This window comes from Rhincodon typus, chromosome 1 (assembly GCF_021869965.1).
Source record: "Rhincodon typus isolate 14 chromosome 1, sRhiTyp1.1, whole genome shotgun sequence".
In the NCBI taxonomy this organism is placed as follows: Eukaryota; Metazoa; Chordata; class Chondrichthyes; order Orectolobiformes; family Rhincodontidae; genus Rhincodon; species Rhincodon typus.
The window spans coordinates 94,290,958-94,306,144 of record NC_063332.1 but is presented as its reverse complement, the minus strand read 5'-3'; the positions used below and the strand labels follow the sequence as shown (position 1 = coordinate 94,306,144).

At 41.7% G+C, this 15,187-nt stretch overlaps 1 protein-coding gene across 1 annotated transcript in view; it reads right to left on the bottom strand.

The window, feature by feature from the left end:
• Positions 1-11,763: 11,763 nt before the first annotated feature.
• The window catches only part of lgi2a (leucine-rich repeat LGI family, member 2a), a 37,446-nt gene continuing 34,022 nt past the window's right edge, over positions 11,764-15,187 (bottom strand). Inside the window, exon 8 of the mRNA XM_048601517.1 lies at positions 11,764-12,581. Coding sequence (XP_048457474.1) covers positions 11,764-12,581 — 818 coding nt within the window. The remainder of the gene's footprint in view (positions 12,582-15,187) is intronic.

Below are 15,187 nucleotides of genomic sequence, written 5' to 3'. Positions count from 1 at the left end.
GAGGATGCCACATTGGGAGCAGCAGATGCAGTAGACCAAATTGACGGGTGTGCAGGTTAACCCCTGTCAAATGTGGAAGGTTTGTTTTGTGCCTTTGATAGAGGTGAGGGGGGAGGTGTAGGGGCAGGTGTAGCACTTCCTGCGGTTGCAGGGAAAGGTGCCAGGGGTGGTGGAGTTAGTGGGGAGTGTGGAGCGGACGAGGGAGTCGTGGAGAGAGCGGTCCCTATGAAAGGCAGATAGGGGTGGGGAGGGAAATATATCTGTGGTTGTGGGGTCGGATTGTAGGTGGCGGAAGTGGCGGAGAATGATACGCTGGATGCGGAGATTGGTGGGGTGATATGTAAGGACAAGGGGAATTCTGTCTTTATTTTTGTTGGGCGGAGGGGATGTGAGGGCAGAGGCGCGGGAAACACAAGAGATGCGGTTGAGGGCATTCTTGATCACCGGACGGGGGAAGTTACGGTCATTGAAATAGGAGGACATCTGGGCTGTGCCCACCTTGAATGTTTTTCATAAAATAAACTCTCATGATCTTTTCCCTAAGTTCTAAATTTCAGAAGTATGGGAAGGGCCATACTTCATCATCAAGCATACAGACAAAAATTTCAAAAACCATGCTCCTTAACCTGGAGATATGGATTTCCCAGAGGTTCTGTTAAAGCTTCTCATCCATAGCCAACCAGATTGAAAGTTGCTTCACTAAATGTTGTGTAAGTAGACCTGCAACTCCAGTCTGCAGCCAGGGTTCTAACATTGACCAAGGGGTAAGTGATCAGGAGGGGTATTCAGATAGTTGGAGTAGGATCAATTGGTGGTGTATCAATATTACTAGCAATTTTTGGAAACCATAAAAAATCCAAAACTTGACACATACTAGGGCAAATTGGTGAATGGTTCATTAACTATTCACACTTTGTGCAGAAGCGTAGTTGAGCTGGACTCATCAAGACCCAATCTCATGTGATCTGACCTACTAATGCTATTAGCTATTAATATAATCACATATACTTCAGGGGAGGTGGCATGAATTGGTCAGATCATGGGAAAGTTTATGGGTTTATTTGTTGGTCTAACAGAAACACTGCTGTTCCACTAACCCACAGTCAGTACTGTAGAATAACCTGTTCATCCACCCAACCCTTTATTTCTCCCTTAAACTGCCAATTTTCCTGAGGTCCAACAAAACTGGCCTGTAAGTGAAATAATGAAAAAGAATATTAAAATGGAAGTGCACAGAATCTTTAGAATAACTAATGAATTGACCGGCATCTAGAGAATGGGTTGGTCACTCCCCTCTGCCAACCCTCCCCATCCTAAACTACCTCCCAACACTCCTCCATATTAATGTGTGGCGGTCGGTTAATTGTGTCTGGTTTTAGTTTTAGTTTTCATCGTTGATGATGGGAGATTATAAATATCCCCAGTAATTCTCAGTAAGTCCAAGACATAAATCCAGAAGGACCATGTCTCGTGTCCAACAATATTTATGTCAACCATCTTAATGAATGCTAAGGTAAGGTGTGCCAATTTGTTGTTGGGAGCTGTGTGGAAGATGTGGAGCAAGTTTTGTAATTTGCATATCAACAAAAATCAATGCAGAAAAAGAAAACAAGGTATTTTATTGTCACCTAATTTTGGAAGATGTAGCCTACAAATGCATACATTGTGATAGAATATTGAATTTGAATTTGGCTTTGGACCTTAAGCCATGGAAGTTATAAAAAATACTCAAACTCGACAACTGCAATGATAAATTTGATAAATGAAGCAGAGAATTATTGATGATTGCATGTTATATAATTGTAGCTTCTAACAAATACTTTCTTGCCGTTTCTGGCAGATGGCACATTCAGTCAGCAGAATAATATGTCAAAAAATTACAACAGCAATGAATTTGTTACTTTAGTAAGAGAAATCTGAAATTATATGGGAGATGTTTCTGTCCTGTGTCCAAGCAATGTCTTATGCCCTGGGAAACCATCTCGAATGTGTATAAGGAAGTGGACCATGAGTAAATAATACCATCTTACTATTCCCCGATAAGGCTGTCTTCAGTTAAAATCACAGGCGTAGAAATCATGGACTGATCACACTAGCGAATACTAATGTAGGCAGCAAGCTATATTTTCTATGATTTACTGATGAGAGTGACTCATACAAAGAAGCAGTCACCAACCACATTTTATATCTATCTGGAAAACTAATAATGGATGCTACAAAAAGGCACAGAAATCTCTTAGAGGGAGGTGATTCTGACTACAAATATATACAATCCCGGAGAAATGGCTGAAAGAGAGAATACACATGAACAAGACTGTCCATTGACCTCCAATAACAGTCAGATACCTGTTCACTTAAATATTTCACAGGTGCTAAAAGGAAGAAACATACAGATTGGCCAAGAAAAGTAATACATCTGAGGATTAGGAGCAGTTTAGAATTCAGCAAAGAAAGACCAAGGGATTGATTAAAGAAGGGGAAAATACAGTACGAAAGTAAGCTTGCAGGGAACATAAAGACTGACACTAAGAGTGCTATTGGTGCGTGAAGAGAAAGAGATTGGTGAAGACAGACAGAAACAGGTGAATGTATAATAGGGGACAAAGAAATGGCTGAGCAACTGAATACATACTTTGGTTCTGTCTTCACAAAAGAGGACACAAATCAAATACCAGGAATGTTGGAGAATGCAAGATTTAGTAAGAAGGAAAAATTGAGGGAGATCAATATTAGTAGAGAAATGGTGCTGGGAAAATTGATGGGATTGAAGACGGATAAATCCCCAGAGCCTGATAACCTACATCCCAGAGTACTTAAAGATGTGGCTGTAGAAATAGTGGATGCGTTGGTGGTCATCTTCCAGGATTCTGTAGACTCTGGAACAGTCCCTGCAGATTGGATGGTGGCTAATGTCATTCCAATACTCAAAGAGTAGAGAGAAAACAGGGAATTATTGACCAGTAAGCCGAACGTCAGTAGTGGGGAAAATTCTCAAATCCATTATCAAGGACTTTGTAGCAGAGCATTTACAAAGCAATGACAGGATCAGACAGAGTCAGCATGGATTCATAAAGGGAAATCATGCCTGACAAATCTGTGGATTTCTATGAAGATGTAACTGGTAGATTTGACAAGGGGAGGCAGTCGATGTGATATATTCAGACTTCAGAAAGCATTTGACAGAGACCCGCATAAGAGATTATTGTGCAAGATTAAAGCACATGGGATTGGGGTAAGTGTATTGAGATGGATAGAAAATTGGTTGGCAGAGAGGAAACAAAGAGTAGGAATTAATGGTTCCTTTTCAAACTGGCAGGCAGTAACCAGTGAGGTGCCACAGAGATCGGTGCTAGGACCCCAGCTGTTCACAATATATATTTATGATTTGGATGAGGGAGGAAAACGTTAGCATCTCAAAGTTTGCAGATAATATTAAGTTGGGTGGGAGGATGAACTGTTACAAAGTTGCAGAGATCCTTCAGCATGATCTGGACAGGTTGGGTGAGTGGGCAAATCAATGGCTGATGCAGCATAATTTGGATAAATGTGAAGTTATTCACTTTGGAAGCAAAAGCAAGAAGGCTGATTATTACCTGTATGGTTGTAAATTGGGAGAGGGGAATGTGCAGCGGGACCTGGGTGTCCTTGTGCACCAGTCGCTGAAGGTAAGCATGCAGGTGCAGCAGGCGGTAAAGAAGGCAAATGGTATGTTGGCCTTGTTAGCGAGAGGTTTCGAGTACAGGAGCAGAGATGTGTTGTTGCAGTTACACAGGGCCTTGGTGAGGCTACACCTAGAATATTGTGTACAGTTTTGGTCTCCTTTTCTGAGGAAGGATACTCTTGCTCTCAAGGGACTGCAGCGAAGGTTTACCAGGCTGATTCTGGGCTGGTGGGATTGATATATGAGGAGAGATTGGCTAGGATTGGTTAGGATTGTTTTTGCTGGAGTTCGGATGAATGAGGGGGGATCTCATACAGACTTATAAAATTCTAACAGGACTAGACAGGGTAGATGCAGGGAGGATGTTCCCAATGGTGGAACCAGGGGTCAAAGTCTGAGGATTCAGGGTAGACCATTTAGGACGGAGATGAGAAGACATTTCTTCACCCAAAGAGTGGTGAGCCGGTAGAATTCATTACCACAGGAAGTAGTTGATGCCAAAACATTGAATGTATTCAAGAGGCAGCTAGATATAGCAAATGCGATCAGAGGTTATGGGGAGAAAACAGGATTAGGCTATTAAGTCAGATGATCAGCCATGATCGTGATGAATGGTGGAGCAGGCGCGAAAGCCAAATGGCCTCCTCCTGCTCATATATTCTATGTTTCTATGTTATGTAAAACCAAGCCTTAGATTTAAGTCTATCTTTAGATAATTATTTGACATCCCCAACCAATCTGATTTGTTTAGGGACCAGACCAGAGACTGACACCCAGTTTTTTGTTCGCCACTGGGGCTTGCCGCATCCCATCGCCTCTCATCACAATTGCAGAGCTGACACTGTCTGCAGATGGTGGCCCTGCTACATTCATTAGTAAAAACACAAAACTGTGAGAGCAATAAATGGGTCTCTGTCACCTTTTTTCTGATTTTATACCTAAGGATTAGGTGTTCCCAGGACTAATGGGCAAGAAAAGTGTTCTCAATAGTGCACAGACAGAAAGTTATTTGGCAGAGATTGTCTGTCTTAACGATGTTTGTAGCTGCTGAGGTATTTGGTAACAAGGAACTTCTTACTGTAGACCTTGATCAACAGAACCCCCGCTGAAGAAAAATTAGAGCATTTGTTACCATTTTTCTTCTCTGATAATGAAGCACTCACGTCAACCTACAGGAGGACTGGATGAAATCCCGTACTGGACCAAGTTAGAGGCCCAGACCAACCAAACAGACTCCTGCCGCCTATGGCAAGGCCTAAATGACATTACGGGATACAAAATGAAGCAGTGCAAGATGGCAGACAATGACACATCCCTCCCTCACATGCTCAATGCTTTCAATGTTCGGTGTGAGCAGAATGCCACTGGCATGGTGACGCCTGCCCCGACAACCCAAAACACACCTGTTCCCTTTGTCACCGCTTCAGAAGTTGGATCAGTCTTCCTGGGAATCAACCCAAGGAAAGCCACAGGCCCGGATGGTGTCCCCAGCCGAGCACTTAGATCCTGTGCAGACCAACTTGCGAAGGTATTCACTGACATCTTCAACCTCCCCCTCCTACAAGCCGAAGTCCCCAACTACTTCAAGAAGACCACCGTCATCCCCATACCTAAGAAAGCACATACAATGTGCCTTAATGACTACTGCCCAATAGCTCTGACCTCCATAGTCATGAAGTGCTTCGAGAGGCTGATCACAGCCCACATCAACTCCAGTCTCCCAGCCTGCCTCGATCCCCTACAGTTTGCCTACCAACGTAACAGGTCCACAGCAGATGCCACGCCCCTAACCTTGCACTCATCCTGGACAACAAGGACACCAACGTCAGACTCCTGCTCATTGACTACAAATCTGCCTTCAACACCATTATCCCCTCCGGACTGATCTCAAAACTGCGTGATCTTGGTCTCACCTCCACTCTCTGCTCTTGGATCTTCAACTTTCTGACCAACAGCTACAGTCAGTAAGGATAACTATACCTCCTCCACAATAACACTGGAGCCCCCCAAGGATGCATCCTCAGCCCCCTACTGTACTCCTTTTACACCTACAAATGTGTTGCCAAATTCCAAATGAATACCATGTACAAATTCGCTGATGACACCACCGTGTCAGGGCGGATATCTAACAATAAAGATTCAAAATACAGAAGGGAGGTAGCGGGCTCGGTGACATGGTGCAATAAAAACAATCTGTCTCTCAATGTCAGCAAAACTAAAGAACTGACTATTGACTTCAGAAAGAAAGGAAGAGAGCACACCCCCATCTACATCAATGGAACTGAGGTTGAGAGGGTGGAAAGTGTCAAGTTCCTCAGAGTGACAATAACCGACAACCTGTCCTGCACTCACCACGTAGATGTGACAGTCAAAAAGGCACAACAACGCCTCTTCTTCCTCAGGCAGTTCAGGAAATTTGGCATGTCCATAAGGACCCTCACCAACTTCTACAGATGCACCATCAAAAGCATACTGTCCAGGTGCATAATGGCCTGGTATGGTAACTGCTCTGCCCAGGAACATAAGAAACTACATAAGGTGGTGAGCATAGCCCAGACTATCACGGAAGCCAACCTTCCATCCATGGACTCCATTTACACAGCTCGCTGCCATGGAAAGGCTGCCAACATCATCAAAGACCCATCGCACCCCGGTAATGATCTCCTACAACCTCTTCCATCAGGCAGAAGATACAGAAGCCTGAACACACGCACCAGCAGGTTCAGAAACGGCTTCTTCCCAGCCATTATCAGACGGATGAATGGACTGTCTGGCCTCAAGTAATGCTGATCTTGCTAAGGCTGAGCTCGCCTAGTGCACGCCCTGTGCAATATAACCTGTATGCCTCTGTCTAAGTCTTTTTACAACTTCTGATCTGTACATCCTTGCTTACTGTGATCTGCCTGTAGTGCTTGTAAATAAAACTTTTCACTGTACTTCAGTGCACATGACAATAAATCAATCAACCAATCAATCAGTCAATCAAGATTAGGTTGGAATAATATTTTGGTTGTCACAGAAGTGCTAGTATCGATCATCAAAGATGCAAACCTCCTCAACCTTTTGTGATACTGCTACTGCTGAATCCCCACGTCTAACATCCTGGGGAGGTGATGGGGCAGTGAATGAGGCACATCAAAACTGTCGCTACAAGAACATGTCAGCGACTATGGATCTTGAAATCTTTGAAGAGTCTGAGAGTGTGCACTCTGGCAAGATTGGTGGCAGAATCAGACGAGAAGTTCAGAGGCCTAACTCAATAACTTTCATTATTTTCTATGCTTTTGACAAGCAGCACAGCGAGTTTCCCATTAGGGAATGAGGATTTATTGATTGTTTGACACCTAACACAACTCATTAATATTCAGTTTCCTATCTTATGAAATGCATCAAACCAGCTTGGCATCCAGAAAACCCAACAAAGTAAGCAAAGAGTGAGCTTCTGATGAATACAACTCACCGCTTGCTCCAAAGGACCTCCATTTTGGACACCAGGCGCCAAATCTCGGGGCATGCTCCCAGGCGCCAAATCTCGGGGCATGCTCCATGAACTCCAACCACACACTGCATGTAAACAGTCATTGGCATCCAATAGGTGCCAGCCTCTAGGAACTCAAACGACACATCTCTGGTCCACTTACAGGACTCTTCAATGCTGCACCATGTGCTACACCAAGAACTATCATTGCATTGCTGCAGCAAGGACAACTGTGCTCAGGGACATGTACCCTGGCTCATGTTCTGGACCATGTTGTATCTGTCATCTTTTTGCTTACAACACTCACTTACTCTGAGCCTACCTGAGTACCTGCATCATCCCTGCCTTACCTTTGCGTGCTTTGCCCCCTCAGCCAGAGCTATCACACTCATATTACTCCTGTCTTGCCTTGGTAGTTAGTGCAGGCACATAGGCAGGAAGTTTGTCATGGTTGTTAGCAGATCTCAGTCACATCAAGAGAGTTAGCCTTTTCTCAGCATGTTCTGGCACAGTAAGTCAAACAGATGGCTTTGATACCAGTTCAGGGGTTTTAACACAAACAGTCAGCCACTTCAGATGGTCAGAGTTAGGATCCTATCCGCATAACGGGTGAGGAGTTGAAAGTCAGGCAGCCTACCAATATTCTTTTCTGTTTCTGCCCTCTTGTAGGCTGTTTCCTCCTGGAATGAGAGGCAGGTATTAAAAGAGGTAACAGTGGATGGCATTGCTGATATTGTTGCTGCAGGTGTCCCAAGCAAGTGAGTAGGCAGCACAGAGGACATGCAGGGTTAGTGGTGTCAGGGGTTGGACTGAGTGAGTGCAAGTGAGGGAACAAATTGTAGGCAGTAGTGAGAGCGCCAGAGCATGAGCCATGGTAGGAGGTAGCTATAGTGGCAGAGAGAGAGTGAGTTTGAGGTATTGGGGAGAAGATATACTGGCGGTGTGGAGAAAGTCCATGCTGGCACATCTTCCTCCAGTGGTCCTGGCAGATAAGGAAGCCCTGTGTCTGCACCATTCCCAATCAGCAGGGCCAAACGGAAAGCAGGCTGCCAAATTCTTCCTGATGGCATTTCCTGGGCAAATGTGCTGGACTTCTGTAGAATGAAAAATGAATGGTACTCTACACAGTTGTGTATTGGCTCACTCTTAACGACACGATCCATAGGGGATCTCGACTCAAGAACCTAGGCACATTTACTGAAATTTAATGAGATTGAATTGGCAAATTCTGATAGTCTGGAAACTAGCAGGCTGAGCACAAAAGTGACATAAATATCTATGTAGACAAACGAAGAAATGTTTCCATAATAAGATTATTTCTTATATGGTAATATCTTAAATGACATAGAGGAGCTCAGAGACTCCAAGTACAGATGCACATTGTATCATTTAATTAGATGAGGTGCTGACATACCTATGCCAACTGTGACAGAATTAAGCTCCTGGCAGGAAGGCCCATATTTGCCCATCTTGCCAGGCCAATAATTCCTATGTGGCAAATTTTAAAAAAGGACATTTGAGAGTCTCAGGCTGATGCTACTGGAATTAAGCCAGCTGCAATTTGTCTGTTGCTGAGCGGTGTTTATGATAGCTGCTACCATGCAGTCAGCTTGTCATCTTGGAGGGGTTGGGAAGACTCAAAAGCCCAATCAAGACACGGGACATTAGGCAGGTGTCCATTGGGAAACACCCTTCTGATCTTTGCTTCTCATTCGCTGATACACTCCTGTACTCCTCCTGCCATGACTCCTGGCATGAGGGACAACCCTTCACATTATTTACTTTTTTTCCTATGTCTTCCCTTGTCCCGAGACTCTGAGGATACTCTTTCTTCAGCAGCAATGGCATCCTCAGTGACATTGCTGAGCATAAGAGCTGTTGGTTAGTGGCTCTCATTGAGGGGGTCCTCTGCCCCAGGAGATTAGATTTTAGGGGAAGGCTATTCACAGGCCTAGCTGATGCTTGATCAACATGTGGCTTGGTGGGTCTTCCCTGGGAGAGGCAATGCAGGTCTCTTGCAGCTCTCAAACTTGCAGGTGTGACCCCCAACACCTCAACAAAATTCCAACCATCATTAAAAGTGGCAGCTCAAGGAAATAAGGTGATGAGAAAACAATTAAATTATTGGTTATAAATCCAAGACGTATATTCTAGAAGTTAGCCCAAAATGCTGATTTTAAAAAGCAGCTGTAAAATTGTGTATGGGCTGAGTAAGGACATAAAAGGAAAGAACTGAAAGGTTAATGGATGACCTAGTTAAGAGTTGATGATTATAATTAAGTAAATAGTGACAAACATTTTCCACTGATTAGTCAGCTATAATGAAAGGGTACATATTTATGTTGACATGAAGAGAGTTAAAAGGTGATTAGTTTTTATTCTTAGTATATATTTGGAATTTATGTGCTTCTAATGGTTGAAGCGCAGTTCACTAATGCTTTTAAAAATGCATTAGTTGCTCAGAAATAGTTGTAAAGAGCAGTGCAGAGTACATGACAGATTGGGATGAAGCTAAATGTAAGTTATGGAGAAAAATCCCTGTGCTAACCTGATGAACCAAATATCTTGTTTTTAAGTTATAATTTTCTGTGATCCCAAGACTAGTGTGTACGTAGATTTCTTCTAGTTGCTACGATGTTTCAAACATTTATCGTGCCTAACTGGAAAGAGTTGAAATACATCAACAGGAACAGGAATTCCTGCTAATCCCCACCCATTAGAGACATATTTGTCAGCGATCTCAGCAGCATACGAAGGATTTTTTTAAAATCTCAGTTTATGTTACTGTAGAGCTAAATACACTGGCTGGTTGAATCTTTTAAACTTCCTTTTTATTTTTTCATGCATCACAGAAAGATAGATACAACCATCCAGAAACTAACTACTCATTTAAAATCTCAGCTACATCTTCTGGCCCCATACACAGATTACCACTTTCGTCCCTACTGGGTCCTACTCTTTCCCAAATTCTTTTCTTATCCCGAATATACTTATGAACTGCTTTTTTTTTGACATAATCTTACCTCCAGTTTTAATTTTGTCTTCTTTTTGCTGTCCTAATTTCTTTTACAAGCAACCCCGGCATTATCTATACTCCTCAAGGGCATCTGTTATTTTGAGCCTTCAATATGTACCATAAGCTTCCTTTCATTTCTTTACCCCATTCTGTACATCCTTGATATCCAGGATTCTCTGGAATTAATTGGTCTCACGCTTGACCTTTTATGGGAACATGTTGGCCCTGCACTGTCATTATATCACTAATCTGATGTGGATTTTTCTGTCACTAGCTGCTCCCAGTCCACTTTGTTCAAATCCTGTCCTATTAAAATCAGACTTCACCCAATTATATCCATTTCATCTTTGTCCTTATCCATAATTACCTCAAGTCCTACTGAATTATGGTCACTATCTCCGAAATGCTCCCCCACTGCCATATCTGGGCAGCACGGTGGCTCAGTGTTCATCACTGCTGCCTCACAGCGCCAGGGACCCAGGTTCGATTCCACCCTCGGGCAACTGTCTGTGTGGAGTTTGCACATTCTCCCTGTGTCTGCGTGGGTTTCCTCCGGGTGCTCCAGTTTCCTTCCACAGTCCAAAGATGTGCAGGCTAGGTGGATTGGCCATGCTAAATTGCCCATAGTGTTCAGGGATGTGTAGGGTTATAGCGGGATAGGTTTGGGTGGGATGCTCTGAGGTTTGGTGTAGACTTGTCGAGCCCAAGGGCCTGTTTCCACCCTGTAGGGATTCTATGATTGATTCTATGACCTACCACTTGCCTGGCTTTGTTCACTGTACATTTGCAGGAATTGCTCTCCCTTATCTTTGCAGCAGAAATAAACAGCCTTCTGACAAAGAAAGCTAGTGAGTAGACATTCTTTTTCAATCCTCACCACTACCATTCTGCTGTTCAGTAACTTGCCCTCTTCCTTGCCGAGCTTCTTCCATCAAGCTAACTTAGAAGTTAAAATGTGTCACATATGGTGAATGTAGTTCAGAAGTGGAAATTACTCATGAAAAAAAAGAGCCAAGTCAAAAATCTACCTATCGAAATGAGTTGTGTAAATGGTATATGATTGTGCCAACAACAAGTAAGCCAGCTAATATAATGTTAATTCAGGAAGAATATTTTATTCTATAAGATTGCATAAAGCTTGGACATTTGTATTTATTGCCTAACATGACATGTTAGAATTGTAATATGCATATCCTAAACTTAGAATATATATTAACGATGAACAAGAGCTCATTTCATAAATATTTTGCTGCTGCAGGTAATGTACTGATAGTAAAAGGAAAGCATGTTTCAAATTACTTTGTTATAGTCAATAAATATAGTTTTGTTTTTGAGTTTAGCAATTTAGAGGAAGACAGTCAATGCATCTGCATCTTTGACAAATATCAAGGAAAGTAACGTGCTTCAGCTTTCCCAAGGAAGAAAGTCAGCAGACACAGAAAGAGAAGACTACCTGATTGTTCAGTTTCTGTGGCTCTGTTTTTCTTCTAATGGTACATCTGCTTTTTGTTTAATATTTTACATTTGCTCCAGCTTCCTCTGCATTTACTTCAAAAGATTCAATAGCAATCTAACTCACCTATTTGGATTCAATATCTTTTTATTAAGTTACAGACTCAAATCAACAATCGCATGCTCAAAAATTTGAGTGCTACCTTTAAAACTTGCAGCAATTAAAAAATCCATTCGATCTGTGGATACAACAGTAAAACACCGAGGGGCCTGTACGTACATTTCTTCAAATTTTGTGAACGCTTTCTTTTGATTGTCCCAAATATAAATCTGAGAGAAAGTGTAGTCACTTCCTACAACCAAATAGTGTCGATCATTGAATGAAAATGGCTGCAGTATCATTGATCCTCTTGAAGGAAGATCTTGAACTTCAACAAAATGTGTTATATTCCATTTCAAAATTTTAGAATCTCCAATAAATTTTGTCAGACAGATGAACAAATCATTTTTAATTCTGAAACTTTCCACAGCTATGACATCCTCCATGTGTTGCATTGTACTTTGTTGAACAAACTGTTTTGTTTTTTTGTTCCATTCAAAGATGGCTGGGTCTTGTGACTGACTGGTTAATATCAAACATGATTTCCCATCAATGTTGACATATTCTGAGTCTGTGTCTCTGAACCATTTGTGCAGAGTCTGATAAGGATAAAATCCTTTGCCATTCCATTTGTATATTGTTGATAACCCAGCTTTTGAACTGTCGACTATAATAAAGAACCATTCGTTTTCAATCTGGAATGCCTCAATATCATTCGGCTTTGAAATTTGAGAAACTTTGATCTCCTGAAATTTCACAAATTTGGTCCAGCTCTCACCGTGTTTGTAAATGACAGAATTACCAAAGAGTTGTGCAACTATCACAAAGACTTGTTCTTGAATTGATATTGCTTTGCATCCAACTGTGGACTGACCTGTAAAAGTAGCACAGAACTGTTATCTAACACTATATTCATCTGGTAAGGCCATGTAATGACAAATGCACACAGCTCAATCGATGTGAAAGTCATGTAAAATGAACACTTCTTCCAAAAAGGGCATTTTTACCTAAAGAGGCTGTATGCCAGAGAGAGAGAAAGAAAGACGTGGAAGAGGCTGCTCAGTGCAACATCAAATTGCAGTTATATATATCTTTAATGCAGTAAAGCATCCCAATGTGCTTTTCAGGAACAAATCTGACACCAAGTTATACAAAACTATGTTAGGACAAATAGCTAAAAACTTAGACAAAGAGGTCAGTTTTAAAGGCCAATTTAAAAACAGAAGTAGAGGTAGGGGCATGAAGGTTTGGGAGACCAGCTGAAAACACAACTATCAACAAGACAGCAATGAAAATTGGGAATGCAGAAGTGGTCCGAATTGGAGGAACATGAAGATCCTTCAAACGTAGTAGGGCTGGAGGAAGAGTGGTTATGGAGATAGGGAGGGAGGAGAACATGGTTATGCTTAGACAGACAGTGCTTTCGTCCCATATTTTAGTTCATCTTTTTTTAAAAAATCAGTTGAATTTTGAAGCAAACAGCCTGTAATTGTCTGATTATCGCATAGTGTATTAACAATCTGAATTGTAACAGCTATTAAACATTGTAAAATGCAGATGGAAAAACACACACACACACACAATTCTGAAAGGATGAGCCTTTTCCCTTCACCATTAAAACTGTCTCATCCCTAACCCATTTCCTTAGATCAGCTGTCATTACTGAGGCATGGTGATTCATACCATTGAGACAGATCCAGCCAGTATCTGGCTGCAACATTACAGTGTTACTGAAACACCATTGCTGCAACACTAGAATAAGTGGTTGGCAGTTAAAGGAGCAGAAGGGCCCAAAAGACCAGTAAATCAGCAGAGACCTAGGCCTACAAAAGAAGGCAAGTAGGCATTAGTTTGAAGGGAGTGAAGTCTTGTGGGGACCAAAGGCCATTACCATCACTTCTGACTTTTCTGGTGCTTTTCTACAAAGTAATGCTAACCTGAGCAGACGCCAGGACATTCCAATTATGCAACCTAAAATTTTGTTGCACTTCTTTCATGACTTTATTGACTGGTACTCACATTCAGAGGGAATTATGGTTTTTGAGCTCCTGGACCTTTGTACTATTTATGTGACAAAGTCTGCGTAACAATTTTTTTTTCACCATCAGTCTGTTGATGTGTTACAGTGAGGGTTTTGTCAAATTGTTGAAACTATTACTGAACTTTTGCTCATTTTCTAGGTTGCCCTGTTTGTTGTTAAATCACGTTGACATCGTGGGAAGTTATAGGCTGCATTTCATATTCACATTTTGGTTTGCTCACAATATCAGGTGTAAGGCAGGCCTCCACATCAAACAACTTGGGAAACCCACATTAATGACCCTCATGAGTATTTAGCATGCGCTACATTTGCACCTCCTGGCTACCTACCAGTTGTAAAATACCACTGACAGGCTTCAGCCTCAGTTACATCTTCACTCTCAGAGACACAGAATACAATATAATGGGAGAATCTCTAAATGAGATGGCAAAATTAATTAAGAATGAGTGTGAATTATAAATAAAACAGTAAAAATGTTTGTAGTAATGTCTACATCACTTTATAATAATTTTCCACAAATATACAATCCAAGAAGTGTAGAACCAGAAAGACTAAAATTAATTAGTTTGGCTTTATAATTTGACATTCTTTCATTTTCATTTCCCACCTGATTCTACTCCACTCAGAGGTTAGAATTCTTGTTTGGCTTGCTACTGACATAGATTTTTGGTTCATTATCTTCATTTGTGTGTAATTATTCAGTCTTAAAAATTTAATCGTATTGAAATAGTCCTTTAGCAGTTCCTGCCCCATGGCTACTATTTTTCTGACTGAATCACAGATAATGCAAAGATGACATAATCAAATCCAGTGCATTGGATATACTGATGTAATACACACAACCTTACTTTTACAGTCAAGAGTTAGCTAGCAAAATATTTAATATAGTGGTACACAAGGTCACATCACTGGCTTATAACTTGTACAAATCTCCACAAATGCATTATGAATGACCAGCCTAGCACAATGGACTAGAACAATGTATTCAAGACTCATGTAAATTCTGAACTGAAATATGATATCATTAGCATAACCCTGACATCCCCTTCTAAAGCTGGCAATCGACTTGGAAGTACAGTGCAATGGACACCAAAGCTCCTTTATACATCACCAACATGGGCTTCCTTCATGGATGACTCCACAGAGCAAATGGCTGAAGACTTAATCCAATCCTGAACTCACTTGATTTTCATGTATGTGGACTTTCCAATAACGATAGATGGATATCAGGATCTGAGACCCTCCTCGTTTTTTTTTCCTAACCTGGACAGCCAGCACCAGTTGTGGGGCTTTCACTGGTACCTGAGCTGAAATCAACAATTCAGTACACAGCTGGGATCAACTCAGCTCTCGGCAGAGATCAACTCAACAAATAGCAAGGACCAACTAAGCACATGGAAGGAATCAACCCAATACATGACAGGGATCAAGTAAATACA